Genomic DNA, 17817 nt, shown 5'->3' on the forward strand with positions numbered 1-17817 from the left:
AGTATATGTGGGTGCTACACTGTATGGGGGCACAATATATGGGCACTAAACTGGCATATTTGCAATCTCCAGAGAAAAAGCCTGCCATAGATGTTACAAAATAGTTGCTGCAGCTGTAGATGAATTCATTTAGAGGTGCGATTTCTACAGTGGGGTTACTTTTGGGGTTTTTCTGCCATTCTGGCACGTTAGAGGCTCAGCAAATGTCCCCCGCAAACTATTCTAAAGCTCCAAAAGCCAAATAGTGCTCCTTCAATCTCAGCCCTAACATGAGGCCAACAATAGTTTCTGATGGCATATGAGGCATCACCGTGTTCGGGAAATTGCGTAATAAATTGTGGGGTCAAGTTTTACCTATTAACGCTTGTGTGACAAATTTACAACAAATGAAAAAATTACATTTTTACTGCTAAAGTTTTAGATTTCCACATCCCAATGTTATAAGATTCTGTGAGGTACCTGTGCATTCAAAATTCTCACTACACCCCTAGATGAATTTCATAAGCAGTTAAGTTCCAATATGGGGTCACTTGTGTGGGTTTCTGGTGTTCTTGCACCTCAGGCACTCGGCTAATGGAACCCACAATCTGTTCAAATGGAATCTATGTTCTAAAAGCCAAGTAGTTCAGTAAATTCAGTAAAAATTGCACAACAAATTATGGGGTCCATTTTCTCCTATTACCCCCATTGGAAATTATACATTTTGTGCTAAAATAGTATTTTAGTGGAAAAACTGTAATTTTTTGTTTTCACATCTAAATGTTATTAAGTTTCATGAATTACCTGTAGGTTAAAAATATTCAGTACACCCCTAGATGAATTCCTTGAGGGATCTAGTTTCCAAAATGGGGTCACTAGAGGGGAGTTTCTGCTGTTTTGGCATGTCAGGGGCTATGCAAATGTGACATGGCATTCACAAGCTAATCCAGACAAATGTATGCTCCTAAAATCAAATAGCGCTCTTTCCTTTCCGAGCCCTGCCATGTACCCAAACAGCAGTTTTTCACCACATATGGGGTATCTTCGTGTTCAGAAGAAATTGCGTAACAAGTGATGTCGTCCACTTTTTCCTATTATTCATTGTGAAAATTACAAATTTGGGGTTAAAACAACATTTTAGAAAAACAAAACCTTAATTTTTGTTTTTGCTTCCGTATTTTAAAAAGTTATGTGAAGCATCTACGGGTTCAGCAAGCTCGACACACCCCTAGATGAATTCCTTGATGGGCCTAGTTTCCAAAATGGAGACACTTGTGGGGATTTCTGTTGTTTTGGCGCTGCAAATGAGACATGGTGTCTGCAATCTATTCCAGCAATTACAATCCAAATACCAAATGTTGCATGATCCTTTCTGAGCCCTGCTGTGTGTCCAAACAGAGCTTTTTGACTCCATTTGGAGTATTGCCACGATCAGAAGAAAGTGGGTAACAAACTGTTGAGTCCACTTTTTCACGATACAGTTGAAACCAGAAGTTTAAATACACTACTGTATATATAAAAGACACATATGCATGTTTTTCTCAATATCTGACATGAAATCAGAATAAACCTTTACCATTTTATGTAAATTAGGAGAATTACCATAATTTTTAATATTAGCCAAATGCCAGAATAATGAGAGGGAGAGAGAATGTTTTAAGGCATTTTTATTACTTACTTCAAAGTCAAAAGTTTACATTAAAATTCAGTGGAGGTTTTCTGCTGTTTTGGCACCTTAGGGGCCATGGAAATGCAACATTGTGCCCACAATCTATTTCAGCCAAATTTTCAAAATTCAATTGGTGCGCCTTCCCTTCCGATCTCTTCCCTTTATCCAAACAGAGGTTTCTGACCACATGTGGGGTATCAGCGTGCTCATAAGAAGCTAGGTAACCAATTGTGGGGTCCATTTTCTTGTGTTATTCCTTGTAAAAGTGAACACATTGAGGCTAAAGAAACATTTTAAAGCAAAAATTAAATAAAAAAAATTCCATTCGACTTTGCATTAATTCCTGTGCAGCACCTGAAGGGTTAAAGTATTTCCTGACAGCAGTTTTGAAGTACTTGAGGGGTGCGTTTTTTAAAATGGCATCACTTTTCTGTAGTTTCCAATTTATAGGACCCTCAAAGTCCATATAAATCTGAGTAGGTCCCTTTTCTCTTCTTGAGAGGAACAATCAGAGAAAAGGAATAATAGAAACAAGTGCACCAATTCTGCATTTGTCACCCACTCCTGGTTTTGGCTCCCACTCCTGAAAAAAAATACTGACTGAATACTGACTAAATATTGATAGTGGGGCCGTGGCCTTAATGTGATTAACAAGACTGAATATTTGTGGATAATGATAATATATGTGGATAATGATTCAAGTGTAAACCATCTACTTGGATATCTATATTTTCTTGAGGTCATAGTGATTGAAATTATATAGTGCTAAAGTTGGTGCAAATTGATTTGCACTTCCCATGCCATCAGCCACGACAGTGATCTTTGAGCATTACATGGCGGTAGAAGTACTACTTCTTCTTACTTTCCGAGATCCACAACTCTTCTTTTGCTTAGTCGGCTTGGCGTGATGCAACATGGGCCTAGCAATCAAAAGAAGAGTTGTGAATCCTGCTCCCATCTAATGGTCAAAGACGACTGTTGTGGCCGATGGAATTGGGTTTGTGATTAAATGTACACAACTCTAGTAGTGTTAAATATCACATTTTTTACGAAGTTCTTTCTTTATTTTTAGCAAAAACTGACAACAAAGTATCATATAATAGAGCTACGTATGCATACTAGAGTGGAGGGGTCGGTCACAAATGCACTCTGTGATGGTAATAACATCCATTTTCAAAGCAAACCTGCAAATTTTATTTACAACGCCCCACCAGGTGAGTTTTACATGTCATTATATATTCAATAAAGTGTGACGAAATTTAGTTAATAGTTTGTACAAGATTTTTAGCTAACAAATTGCACTGTTCTGTCCATGCAAAAAGTATTATGCTATCGACCGTATAAATTAATTTATAGAGAACTTGTCAGCAGGTAAAAATGGCCAGATTTTACTATTATTTTATTCCCGCTGCTTCCCTGAATATACCAGGTTGTTGTTTTTTTTTAAATCCATCATATGGTTTGGGACAAGGGATGTGGTACAATGGTTTTCTGAGGACGCTTCTTTGAGCTGTTCTGCATTATTACCTTGTGAGCAACACCCTCTTGGTGTAAACAATACTTTTTCAATAAAGGATTATTGATTTTTAAAGAATAATTCTGGATGCTGGATCACTCCTTGTTTTTTCCTGCTAATCTCCCGGGCCACTGCCGGCTGTTCTGTGCACCTAATGTCTGAGTAAGTTGAGCTGACTTTTTTCCTCTCTTGTTTCAAGAACTGGTTTCTTTTGACCTGGTGACATGTCATCTTTAAAGGGCCTGTCACATCGATAATGCTATTAACCAGCAGATATGTGGTTAATCTGCAGGTTAATGGTTTTACAAAGGTGCTCAGCCACCAATACTGAAAGCTCTACTGCCAAGAGTAAATGAACTTAATTCCTTTTAGGAGCCGTCTGCTTTCAGTCAGAGGCATGCCCAGAGCGGCTTCAGTCACTGCTCAGGATGCAGTGAGAGGCAGCTGTAAGCACACACCGGCACTTTGACTGACAGCCTGCTTTGCACTGATGAACTGATAAGCGAGCTGTTAGTCAAAGTGCTGGGGCTTACATGCTTAAAAAGTGCTTTATCCACTTCGGGCACGCCTGTATGACTGAAAGATGACAGCTCCCAGGATGAATAAAGGTCATTTTCTCCCTAGAGCTACACTTTCAGTACATCAGCCGTGCAACTTTCTGGGGCAATTAACCTGCAGATTACCATATATGCCATGTAAGACAGAGTTAAAGATCTTGTTTCAATTATGCAACTCCTTTCAATTTTCTCCACTAGGCTCATGCAGTGTCTCTAACTATTTTAAGTAGCTGCCATCGAGTATCTTGAATGGCCGGCATGTAGAACTACTTAACTACATTGGTTTCAGATGCTATATCTCTCATGGTAAAACAACCGCTTTAATGGAGTTGCCCAGATGAAAGACAATCTATAATAAAAGAAATACATTTGTGTATCTGAAGTATAGGAGAAATTACACATTCCGTAATGCTCATTGATGTGCAGTTTACAGTGTAAAAAAAAATTTAGCGCTCACTATATGGGGTAGATTAACAAAATTATTCCTGTATGCAAGCTTATATTATAATTACCTGCTTAAAAGGGATATTCCCATCTCCAAGATCCTATCCCAATATGGAGTAGGTGCAATAATAGTAATAATATTAATAATATTAGCAAATATCTCCAATTTGAAATGTAGTATAGTTCTTCTGATTTGCTATGTCGCTTACCCCATGTGCAGGGCATTGTAGTAGCTTAGGTATCCATGGTTACAACCACTCATAGTTACAGTTAGTTTCTTAGTTGATAGTGGTCGTAACCATGGATAACTAAGCTACTGCAATGACCTGCACATGGGGTAAGTGACATAGTGAATCAGAAGAACTATACTACATTTCTTAGTGAAGTTATTTGCTAATATTATTATTATTATTATTGCTACATCTTCTACATATTGGGATAGAATCTTGCAGATGGGAATACCCCTTTAAGTCAATTCCATGGGTGCTGTAATCAGAGGAGTCTATCATGTAAGAAATTAAAGATATTTTAGCTACTATATATTTTTATCTCTCTTAGCAAGAACAAAGTCAATGGCTGTAGTAATTTAAGTCTTCTCTATGCTGAAATAATGTGTTTAGTCTGCAAGTACTTAAAGCTAATAAACAGTACTGAACGCTAGTTTAAATTCTAGAGTGCAAACTTATTTTTACACATTGAGGTGTATGAGTGTACAGGGTGTGGTCTAAGTAATTCTCCATTGGAAAAAAAAAATTTCATTCATGACTAGTGATGAGCGAGCACTAAAATGCTCGTTGCTCAGGTAGAGCAAATTGGAATACTCAGGTGCTCGACCGGAGAAACGAGCTCAATGTAAGTCTATGGGAAACTCGAGCATTTTTCAGGCGGCTCCCCCCGGCCTTCTGCAGAGGACCTAAAAATTGCCCAAATCAATGGGAACAGTGCTCAAATGACATGGGAACAGCATGAGAAAGACCCCTGGAAGCATTTCTGACTCCCAGGTCACTGCTGTCAACAACGTTGTCAGAGTATTACGCCACTTTTACGGACTCACAATAAAACATACAAAAACGAAACCAAAATGGATTTTCCTGGGAAATATGATAATGAATATCCTTTCCAGGGTAATGACTTGTATAGAAGGCAAAATAAATAACCAAAAACAAAAATACTCCTCCACAACTTGGACTATGTTCACACGTAGCGTTTTTGATGCGTTCTTGCAATTTTGAATTGCTTTCAACCAAGACAAATGCATTCACCAAGAAATGTCATTTTAACATTTTAAAACCTTCTCTGGCCATGTGGTGTGTGACACATCATCAGACACATGCATACAGTGCTGAAAAGACATGGGAACAGCATGGGGAAGACCTCTGGAAGCATCTCTGACTTCCAGGTCACTGCCTAAAAGTGTGCCCATCATAAGTGATCCTTGGTAGTGTTGAGCCACCCCCGTAGTGTTCGAGTTCGGTTCGAACAAACTGATCGTCGAACTGTTCGACGAATACCTTCGAACACCATTAAAACCAATGGCGGGCAAACAAAAACACATAGCAACACAGAGAAAACACATAGAAAACACTTCAAAGGTGTCCAAAAGCTGACAAACTGCTCAGAAGACACAACTAACACATGGAAAAGTGACAAGTACATATAGTCATGCGAAAAGAAAAGAGGTGGAGGAGTAAAAGGAGGGGGAGACACAGATATAAGCATGTCATGCCCTTCTAAAACCAAAAAAGTGCGAAGCCGACACGGCCAGTCCGTTCCTGCCCATGCGCCCTTTGTGCCAGAGCTGTGGTGGACCCTGACGGCCAGCCCCCCTCTCCCAATACTGGTGCCTGTCCGCTGGTGGGTCGAGCGAGCCCCCCTGTGGTGGAGGCAGGTCTAAGCTTTTTCATTTAAATTGTCTCTCTAATTTGAATGAGTACACTTTAAATCCTTTTACAAGGATCTATTGGAGGGCGAGTCTGATGCCAGCAGCTGCGGGAATTCCAGCGCCAGTGGCGTCCACTAAAGCTGCTGCAGTTAAAAAGCTTTTATAAGGATCGAGCTTGGCGGTTCACCGCAAGGCGTCCTACCGCCAGTCCCAGCCCCTGTGCCTTGGGGTGCCTTCCGATGCTCTTCACTGAGTATCCCGGGGGCCCGAAGCATTTCCTTTGAAAAAATTAAGTGTCCAAACTACAGGTGGTGTAGCTTGCTTAATAGCTGGGATAATCCACTGACTAGCAGACACTGCTACTAGGCACAAAGTATTTCCTGGGCTAGATGCAGTTAAAAATTTGTAATTAGATACTCTCGTTGGATGCTGAGAAAGCATTCCATAGAGCCTTCTGGCACGCCATATATTATACTCTTAAAAAGCTTGGGGTAGGGGTCTAGGGGACCCTTTTATAGCCAAAATCACGGCCCTGTATCGCAATATGTCACCTAGGCTGAAGATAAATGGAACTGTAGCACCCCGAGGGCTCGGTTGCTACAGAGGTATTGCACCTCACCCAGAGGTGTGATATATCACTCTCAGGTAAGGATGGAGTGTGGATCAGGACCCCGACACCTGCATGCATTACACCACATTGCCATGGGGCAGGGCAACCAATATGCCCCTGAGATGGGCACGACAGTCCCTGTCCCTGGCTGGAGTGGGGAGAGGGAACACCGAGGAAGGAGAACCCTGTAGTGCAGGAGCAGGGAGGAAGCAGTTCCTGGGTGCATTGAGAAGGGAGTATAAAAGGTGGGCACCATATTAGTTCAGTGCCGAGAAGTCTGAGCAGAAGTGACAGGGAGCAGGGGCTCTGCATAAGCTCTACTCCGTAAGCGGGCCTAGTAACAGAGGCCCAGGCCTGGAAGAGGGAGAAGGAAGGAAGAGGAGCGGAGAAGGCTCCAGGAACGAGGAACAAAGGGATCCCAGGGGTGCGGACGGGCGAGTCGCCACCGCATGCCCGAATCCACCTGCATGGAGGGGTCAGGCCAAAGGGGGAGACCGGTCCCCGAAACTAGTGGAGGCGGGAAACGACCCTCAGCTAGAAACCGGAGGCTGTGACATTTTATGTGGCGCAGCCCCTCGCTACACCCGCTAGGAAGGCACCACATAGGGTCAGGGAAACTGGCGCCAAGTTTACCAAGAGGAGGCCCGAGGCAGCCGGACAGAAGCGTGGTCACTGGTGGGGTAAGAAAGGCCAGAGAAAGGACACACAAAGGGGGTCCTCTGAAGCGCTCCAAAGTTATCTGGGAGTTGGCCGAGCCCCTCACCTGGTGAGCACAGTACGACGTGGGCAGCTGTTACCTGCAGAAGTGGTCTGGATAATAAGAACTGTGAGTAAAGGCCCTGGACTGCATCACTGACTCCGTGTCGTTACTGCTGCTGCCCTGCACCATCACCCCCATCCTCCACATACACTGCCCTGAGGCTATACTCCTCCCGTGGGGAGTTATACTACGCTCTGCTGCACCCACAACACTAGCCTCAGCGGTCTGCCCTGCAGCGGCGGTTCACTCTGACCGCAATTCACGGGTGGCGTAGTTGGACATTTAAACATCAAAACCACATAAATAGTTCCGCCACTGGTTTGACCGCCCTGAGCCACAGAACCGGGTCACCGCCACGGAGACTACAACCCCCAGCATCCACCAAAAAGGGTCCGACTCCGGGTGTCCCAAGGCCCAGGGGGCACGTCAGAACATTTTCATCACCTTTCATAATCACCAATGAGACAAGGCAGGGATGTCCTCTGTCCCCTCTCTTATACATCCTAGTGACGGAGCACCTGCTCTCATCAATTCGCCATAACCCCAATATTAGGTGGATTGAGGTGGGAGGCACCGAGTACAAGTGGTCTGCATTTGCTGATGATGTCCTAGTATATATCACTCAATCACATATATCCATCCCTGCTGTTATGGCTGAAATAGATCACTTTGTTACATGGTCAAATTTTAAAATCAATGCAGCGAAGTCTGAGGCCCTCGATGTTTCCCTCCCCAAATCCATACAGGATTCCATCCAGTCCAACTTTCCCTTTGCCTGGCCCTCACAAGGTATCAAATACTTTAGAATTAGTATTCATAGAGACCTCTCCTGTCTATATTATCTTAATTTTGGGCCCTTTATTGAACAACTCCATACAGACCACGGTTGGCAAGTTAGAACTGTAAGATTCACTTCGTGAACCACTGGTGTTTTGTGGAAAAGCACATGTACACGGTGTTCCAAATTATTATGCAAAAAGTGTTTAGGAGTGATAAGGTAAGAATTTTTTTGTTTGTCAGTTAAACTCATTGATGGTCATGTGTGTCAGAGCTCTTTATATCACTGTAAGCAATTGCAGACACCTGTGCTAATTAGTTTGGCAGGTGTGTCCAATGAAAGGCAAGACTACATTATTAAGCAGCCTACATTTTCTGCCAAAATGGGAAAGAAAAAGTATGTGTCGGCTGCTGAGAAGCAACAAATTGTGGAGTGTTTATGTCAAGGCATGACTGCAATCAACATTGCCAAGACACTTCATCCTGATCATCGCACAATCAAGAAGTATGTAGCTGGTTCAAAGTACACACGTGTGCATGCTGATAAGGGAAAATTGAGGACTCTTTCCTACAGGCAATTACGTCAGGTTAAAAGAGCAGCGGCAAAAAAGCCTTGTCATAGCAGCAGACAAGTTTTTGAAGCTGCTGGTGCCTCCAACGTCCCCCGAACAACAAGATGCAGGGTCCTTCAAAGGCTTGCAGCTGTGCGAAAGCCATCCTGTCGACCTCCTCTATCCACTGTACACAAGCAGAAACGGCTCCAGTGGGCCAAACAATACATGAAGGCTGACTTCAAAACTGTTTTGTTCACCGATGAGTGCCGTGCAACGCTCGATGGTCCAGATGGATGGAGTGGAGGTTGGCTGGTTGATGGACACCCCATGCAAACACGGCTATGGCGCCAACAAGGAAGAGGTGGAGTAATGTTTTGGGCTGGAAACATGGGGAGAGAGATTGTCGGCCCCTTTAGGATCCCTGAAGGGGCAAAGATGAACTCCATAATGTATGTGGAATTTCTCAAACAGCACTTCCTGCCATGGTTCAAGAAGAAGAACCATGTGTTCCGCAGCAAGATCATTTTCATGCATGATAATGCACCGTCTCATGCTGCACATAACACATCTGCATCTCTGGCTGATATGGGCATAAAAGGGGACAAACTTATGGTGTGACCCCAATGCTCCCCTGACCTCAACCCCATTGAGAACCTCTGGAGCATCATCAAAAGGAGTGTCTATGATGGCAGGAGGCAGTTCACATCTAAGCAACAGCTCTGGGAGGGTATTCTATCATCATGCAAAACAATTGATGAAGAAACCATCCAAAACCTGACAAATTCAATGGACGAGAGAATTCAGAAGCTCCTTTCGAACAAGGGGTCCTATGTGCAAATGTAACATCACCTAGAATAAAGTTTTGAGTTGAAAACTGTTTGATTTCAGTTTCTAATAACCTGCTAATGCTTATAATTTCAAAAATGACCATTTTTTTGTTCTTTATTAAAATGAAAAGGTTGATCGAAGAGTGTGGGGGATCTAAGAGTGTGGCAACCCAGTAGTCAGGATTATTTCGAATTCTGACAATCTGAGGGTCATGTTGCAGGTAGTGCAGCAAGAAGGTACTCATGTGTCTTGCGCATCTAGGAGCCCCAAAATTATTTTCCGGGCTAGATGCAGCTAAAAATTATTATTAATTTGAAAGCTGGTGGAGCTTAGTATAGATGGAAAATAGAATCAGTACTGCAAACTGCTAGAAGGCCCAAATTATTTTCCAGCCAAGATACAGATAAACATGATTAGTAATTTTAAATCTGGTGGAGTTTAGTATAGATGGCCTAATAGAATCAGTACTGCACACTGCTACAAGTCCCAAATTATTTTCCAGCCAAGATACAGATAAACATGATTAGTAATTTGAAAGCTTAAAACAGTTGGTGAGGTGATTTTAACAAATCATCCATCTTTTACTCTCCCCAGGATGACACAGGGGTAGAAAAGTCGTTTCGGATCCATGATTTGTTCATCTTTATGAACGTGAGTCTGTCTACATTATCAGTGGAGAGCCGCGTGCGCTTATCTGTCAGCACACCACCAGCAGCGCTGAACACACGTTCAGACAGAATGCTGGCTGCGGGGCATGATAAGATCTCCAAGGCGTAAGTGGTGAGCTCCGGCCATTTATTCAGATTGGAAGCCCAAAAAGAGCAAGGGTCCAGTGACACAGTCATGGCTTCAATGTTTACTTGGAGATACTCCTGTACCATCGTCTCTAGGCGTTGACTATGTGTCAGACTTCTTGTCTCCTGTGGCCTTGCAAAGGATGGGCTAAAAAAGTGGTGAAATGATTCCGCAAAATTGATGTTACCAGCAGATACTGTGTTTCTGTTACGGTTTGAGTGCTGAACACTCGACGATCCCACGGTTGGCAAGTTGGAACTGTGAGATTCACTACGTTCACCACTGGTGTTTTGTGGAAAAGCACATGTAAGATTCTGCAACAGTCTCTGCTGATATTCCTGCATGCGTGCATCTCTTTCTATGGCAGGAATAATTTCTGCAAATTTACTTTTGTACCGGGGATCTAACAGTGTGGCAACCCAGTAGTCAGGATTATTTCTAATTCTCACAATTCGAGGGTCATGTTGCAGGTAGTGCAGCAAGAAGGCACTCATGTGTCTTGCGCATCCAGGAGCACCAAGTCCCTGTTGTGTTGGTGGCGAGGTAACAATCATGCTTCCTTCCTCTGTCCTCTCCCCCCAACCTCGCACAACAGAAATGTGATCAAGGTCTCCCTTATCTGATGAGTCTTCCATCAGTTTGTCCTCCACTTCTTCCTGGGCTCCTGCACATTCCTCACTAGTTTGGCTGCTACCATGTTCCCTGGTAAAACCATCTCCCCCAACCTCACATGCCTGCCGCCTTGGTGCTGCTGACCGTCTGGACCTTGCAGATGTTAGCCCTTCCGCATACAACTCCTCCTCCTCTACTTCCTCCACCTCCTCTTGTGCCACCACCTGACTCCGAATTCTGTTTAACATGTGCTCCAGCATGTAAATCACCGGAATAGTCATGCTGATAATGGCATCGTCAGCACTAAACATCTTCGTCGCCATTTCAAAACTGTGCAGAAGGGTGCATAGGTCCCTGATCTGAGACCACTCCTCCAGCGTGATTTGCCCCACCTCTGGATCTCGTTGGCCCAGGCTATACGTCAGAACATATTGCACCAGGGCTTGTCGGTTCCGCCACAGTCGCTGCAACATGTGCAGAATTGAATTCCACCGGGTAGGCACATCGCATTTTAGCCGGTGAAGTGGCAGGCCCAACGACTTCTGTAGAGATGAAAGTCGCTGAGCTGCGGGATGCGAATGGCGGAAGTGAGCACACAGCGACCATGCCCTCTGCAGAAGGCCATCTAGTCTGGGATAGTGGGCTAAAAATTGCTGGACAACCAGGTTCAACACGTGAGCCATACAAGGCACGTGTATGACATTGCCCCGGCGAAGGGCCGCACCCAGGTTTGCAGCATTGTCGCACACGGCCTTCCCTGGTTTCAGGTCCAGTGGAGACAACCATTCATGAAACTGGTTCTCCAGAGCTGACCACTATTCCTCAGCTGTGTGACTCACATTTCCCAGACATTTCAAAGTAAAAACCGCCTGATGACGTTGAGCCCTGCTGCCAGCATAGTAAGGAGTTGAGCAGGATCCCTTCTGCGCAGTTAGAAAGCTTGTGGCATGACCAGACAGGCTTTGGGCGCGGGTGGAGGACCGAGAGGAGGTTGAGGAGGCAGAAGCAGTGGAGGAACTTTGAGCTAAAGAGGATTGATGCACAACTCGTGGGGACGGCAAGACTTGGACAGCAGCCCCTTGTCCTGCTGTCACCATAGTTACCCAGTGCCCAGTCAGCGACATGTAACGCCCCTGTCCATGCCTACTCGTCCAGGTGTCTGTGGTGAAATGCACCCTGTGACACACAGAGTTTCTCAAAGAAGCGGTGATGTTGTGTGCGATATGCTGGTGGAGCGCAGGCACACCTTTCTTTGAGAAGTAGTGCCGACTGGGCATCTGGTACTGGGGCAATGCGACGGACATAAGGTCTCGAAAATCCTCTGTGTCCACCAGGCGGAAAGGCAGCATTTCTGTAGCCAAGAGCTTGCAGATGGTGAAATTCAACCTCTTAGTTTTCTCATGGTTAGGAGGAAATTGTCTTTTACCTGTCCACATCTGAGGGACCGAGGGCTGGCTGTTGTGCTTAGACGGGGTTGAGAAGGGTGTCCCCAGCAAACTGCCGGTCTGTGAGGAAGATGCAGGCAGACATGTTAGGTTGCCTTGATCCAAAGGTTGTGCTGTCAATGTCGGACAGCGCTGAACACCAGCTGGTGTTTCCACCTCCAAAGAAAATGATGACCTGCCACTCACGCTGGCTGTTGCGGGTAAAGAGGTGGCAGGTCTGCGTCACAAAACAGGTGTGACTGCTGTCCCCCCAGTCACAGAGGATGAAGAGGCCGCGGATGCACAAGATGTGGCAGACGGTGGTTGGCCCGGCCGGCTAGGCCGCATTGTAGCACAGTGAGCTTCCCACTGCAACTTATGCTTCATATCCATGTGCCGGTTCATGCATGAAGTACTCAAACTATGGATTTTTTGGCTTCTACTTAGCTTTTGATGACAAATGTTACAGATAACACGAGTTGGGTCATCTTTATCGATCTGAAAAAATGCACAGGCTGTGCAAGGCTTAGCACCCATGCGACCTGAAGAGCCACCACGACTTGTGGTCAGAGGCAGAGTTTTGTTTGAGGATGCAGTTGTTGACGTGCTTCCAGTACTACGTCTCTGTCCAGGAAGGTGCAACCTGACCTTGTCGTCAGTAGCATCCTCCTCCACCTCCTCTGCTGACCTCATCTCTTGGCTGACTGTGGGTTGACAGTAAGTGGGATCTCCAACCTCGTCATCATCACCCTGTGTGTTATCACACCCGTCGTCCTCAGAGCCAACCTCTTCCTGCCCTGACAAAAAACTAAAGTTGTCGCTCCAATCAGGTATTTGAGTCTCATCATCGTCTTCCACATTGTCTCCACCAACAGGAGTTACAGTTTGGGAACTTGGGTCGACATTATGGTCAGAACCTTCTGCGTCTGGTCCTGGATCTGGGCATCAGTGCAGATCATTTTCTCGTCTGGATTCACAGAAGCTCTGGAGCCGACCTCTGATTCCCAGGCTATAGTATGAGTAAACAGCTCTGCAGACTCAACCATCTGTTCTACCCCATACTTAGATGGGCAGCTGGAGACTTGGGAGCTGTGAGGAAGCAAGTGCGAATGGGGTGACACCTCTGAGGACTGGAGTATTTGTGATGTTGAAGTTGAGTTGGAGAAGAGCCCACTTAAAGGAGCTCTTGATATCCATTGAAGCACCTGCTGTTTTTGTGCCTCATCTGGAATTTATAGAGATTGGCGTGGCCGTAAGAAAGGGATCTTATCGCATTGTCCGCTAAAAGAAGTAGACATCTTAATTTGGCTGGAAGATGGTCTTTCTTCTGCAGATGTTACCATTGCTTTAACACCTACCCCACAGACACAACCTTTTTTTCCCTTCCCAACACGCCTATTCCCCTTTCCACCAGCAGCAGGCCTTTTTCCACTCATTTTGGTGGTTAACTAATTCACAAATCTGGAGTTGTTTGCACAAAAAACAATGGATGGGAACCAAGCAGAGCTGAGTGGCCAAACTGTGGTATTAGCCCAAAAGTTTTGGCTGGGTTAGATGCAGATAAAAATTATTTTGAATTTGCAACCTGGTGGAGGTTAGTATAGATGGACTAACAGAACAAGTCCGACACACTGCTACAAGCCGAAATATTTTTTCAGAGCTAGATGCAGAAAAAAATTATATTGAATTTGCAACCTGGTGGAGGTTAGTATAGATGGACTAATAGAACAAGTCCCACACACTGCTACAAGCCGAAATATTTTATCAGAGCTAGATGCAGGTAAAAATTATATTGAATTTGTAACCTGGTGGAGGTTAGTATAGATGGACTAATAGAACAAGTCCCACACACTGCTACAAGCCAAAATATTTTTTCAGAGTTAGATGCAGAAAATAATTATATTGAATTTGCAACCTGGTGGAGGTTAGAATAGATGGACTAATAGAACAAGTCCCACACACTGCTACAAGCCGAAATATTTTTTCAGAGCTAGATGCAGATAAAAATTATATTGAATTTGCAACCTGGTGGAAGTTAGTATAGATGGACTAATAGAATGATGCTATGCCCAAAACGTTTTACTTCACTAGGTGCAGTTAAAAAATTGGTATTCTATACACATGTGGTGTAGCTTGCAACACAGATAGGCTACTTCACTGACTAACACACACTGCAAGAGGCCAAAAAGGATTTGCTTTGATAGATTTAGCCAAATGCTGTGAAAAAAAACTTGCACAGCACTGGCACAGACCTGGCTGGCAAAAAGTGATAGGAACTGATGTTACCTAGCGATCAAAACGACTGCAATTACAATTAGTCTTTACTCCCAACCTATCTATTTAAGAGCACAGACCTGCCTGATAAAAGTGATAGGAACTGATGTAACCTAGCCCTGAAAAGGACTGCAATTACAATTAGTCTTTACTCCCAACCTATCTATTTAAGAGCACAGACCTGCCTGATAAAAGTGATAGGAAATTATGTAACCTAGCCCTGAAAAAGACTGCAATTACAATTAGACTTTACTCCCAACCTATCTATTTAAGAGCACAGACCTGCCTGATAAAAGTCGTAAGAAATGATGTAACCTAGTCCTTAAAAGGACTGCAATAACAAATATTCCCTACTCCCAAGCTATCTGTAGATTTGTGCGAAAATTGGCTTGAAATGAACAAAGTATAGCACACACAGCAACAGCGGTGCTGTCTAACATGCAGCTGCAGCAGTGAGAAAATGGTGGCGACGGGGAAAATGGCTGGGTCTTATAGGGCAAGGACATGTGACATACACTGCCAATGACACATGCCCTTGCTTGTGTGAAAAAAAGGAGTTCGCTCCGTGTGTGCGCTGCTGATAGGCTGACAGATTGCACCTCCCCACTGTAAATGCGGGAAAGAGAAAAAAAAAGTAGATCTTCATTATTTCTGCAGAGATCCATCCCCTGCCCCCCCCCCGCCCCGCTGTACACTCAAACTCCGTATCAACATTAATTTTCAGCATTACTGAGAAAAAATCCAGTTATGATTTTGGTGCACAAACAGTTATCGAACATAACCTCGAACAGTCAAATTTTTTTCAAATCGTTTGTGTTCGCTGAACGGCTCGAACACTGCCCAAAACAGCTCGAATTTGAGATTGTCGAACAGTTCGATTCGAACACCGCTCATCTCTAATCCTTGGCGCATTCGAAGATGCCTCCCGCCATGCACCTGTCGTTGCAGACTTGCAACAATCACCATCCACATCCTTGTCCCACCGCAGCGTTCAGTTGTCCCTACCCCATTCCTTGGAATGCAAGCACAAGTATGCAGGCAGCCACCCACCCACCCACAGGCTGCAATACTATACTGCCAAATTTTTGACAGCTGCTTGCACTTGAAATGTGGCCTTTTAGGCTCGTGGAGGCGGAATCTTTTCACAACTTCATGCCAGCGGTGGCCGAGTGTCCATACTCGGTCCCCAACCGGCACTATATTTCCCGGTATCGCCCCCCAGTGTACTTACTGGGAAGGACCGCCTAACCACAAACACGTGGACAGTTGAATATGGCCAGGGACGGACCGGAGCCAGTCCACAACTTTTTTTGCTTAGAGTTGTATTTAGCTCGGTGAAAGGACTGGCATAGAGGGAAACCGTATGTACCCTGCGTGTCATTTCTCCCAGGAAGTCCTGTAATTGAGCTTGTTGCAGAAGCAATGACAGCCCGTTCAACATCAACTCGCACTTGTTGGCGGTGCTTTGACACACACACATCTTTCTTTGCGCATTTCATTTCTTGAATACAGAGTTGGACAATGGCCTGATCTGTAATGCATTTTGAGAAATAACATGCATAAGCATGGCCGATCCACATTAAAAAAGCAGCCATAGAGTGTCCGGTAACCTTCCCCAACACTTTTCTTAGCCAGGGCTGCTTCTCGGCAGGGTTGGACGGGCCCACCAGAGAACAGGAGACTCCTCCGGTGGGCCCTGGCTTCTCCTTCAGGAGAGTTCATAATGTTGAGGTGAGGCCATGATGATGATAGAGGCCACTATCTGCTTAGTTTTCTGTTACTTGGAATGCAAGTGCAAGTATGCAGCCAGCTACCCACCCACCTACAGGCCACAACACTAAACTGCCAGATTTCTGGGCAGCTCTTTGCACTTGAAATATGGCCTTTTAAGCTTGTGAAGGCGGAAGCTTTTCACAACCTCATGCCGGCGGCGGCCGGGTGTCCATACTCGGTCCCCAGCCACCACTATATTTCCCAGTATCGCCTCTGCCTTCCTCAAGCATGGGTCCCACAACATTACCCGTGCCGTCCCCAGTACACTTACTGGGAAGGACCGCCTAACCACAAACACGTAGACAGGTGAATGTGGCCAGGGACGGTACGGAGCCAGTCCACAACTTTTTTTGCTGAGAGTTGTATTTAGCTCGGAGAAAGGACTGGCATAGAGGGAAACCGTATCTACCCTGCGTGTCATTTCTCCCAGGAAGTCATCTAAAGCTGCTTGCACTTGAAATGTGGCCTGAACATTACTGCTGGTACTTTTCTGTGGGAATTTGCTTGCCTCCTAACAGCCTGGAATATTTCCAGCAAACTATGGTACAACGCCATGGTATTAGCACTGCCCCCAGTAACAGTAGTGAAGCCATCCCCACTTTCCTTCTCAGGAATTTTATTTGGTAGACTGAGTGGCTGCCCAAATACATTTTCTCACAAAGGAGCTGAAGATAGAGTGGCAGTAGGTACACGTTTCTCCAGCCTGTTAGATATTAGAGGGTGAATGGCAGCACATTGGATCAGTGGTTAGCAATGAAGCCTTGCAGCGCTGGGATCCTGGGTTCAAATCCCAGCAAGGACAACATCTGCAAGGACTTTGTATGTTCTCCCCGTGTTTGCGTGTGTTTCCTCCTCAGTAAAAAAGCAGCCATAGAGTGTCCGGGAATCTTCCCACACACTTTTCTTAGCCAGGACCGCTTCTCGGCAGGGTTGGACGGTCCCACCAGAGAATCCTCTGGTGTGCCTTGGCTTCTACCTCAGGAGAGTTCATGATAGTGCTAACTTTGCAGCTACTATGGGGCTCTTGAGCGGGTGAGAAAGGTTAGCCCTCAGAATCAAATCCTCTGGTGGGCACAATGTTTTTCAATCTGAAACAGCTTCTCAGTGGGAGTTGTGATTCACCACAGCCATATTCTTTAGCTCGGTGAAAGAACTGAAATAGAGGGAAACCGTATCTACCCCGGCTGTCATTTCTCTGTCACCAGGTTCCGCCCCTTGTCACACACGCCCATGCCTGGCTGTGTGTTCAGTGGTGAGAGCCACAGATCAGGCTGCTGTGTTACAGCTTTCAACAACTTTGCAGCGCTGGGCGGTTTTTCAATTAAGCATTCAGCATGTTATCTTCAGCACAGCCTGTTGCCGC

At 45.0% G+C, this 17817-nt stretch overlaps 1 protein-coding gene across 6 annotated transcripts in view; it reads left to right on the plus strand.

Moving 5' to 3' along the window:
• LOC141228990 (interleukin-5 receptor subunit alpha-like) overlaps window positions 1-17817 on the plus strand; it is a 169705-nt gene that overhangs the window by 105783 nt on the left and 46105 nt on the right. For all 6 annotated transcript variants that reach the window (XM_073667379.1, XM_073667384.1, XM_073667387.1 and 3 more), the window contains one exon: window positions 2721-2862. In XM_073667379.1, coding sequence (XP_073523480.1) covers window positions 2721-2862 — 142 coding nt within the window. The remainder of the gene's footprint in view (window positions 1-2720; window positions 2863-17817) is intronic.

The sequence above is a fragment of the Phyllobates terribilis genome, unplaced genomic scaffold, assembly GCF_046119375.1.
Source record: "Phyllobates terribilis strain yellow unplaced genomic scaffold, ASM4611937v1 Scaffold_2__4_contigs__length_985480577, whole genome shotgun sequence".
Classification (NCBI taxonomy): Eukaryota; Metazoa; Chordata; class Amphibia; order Anura; family Dendrobatidae; genus Phyllobates; species Phyllobates terribilis.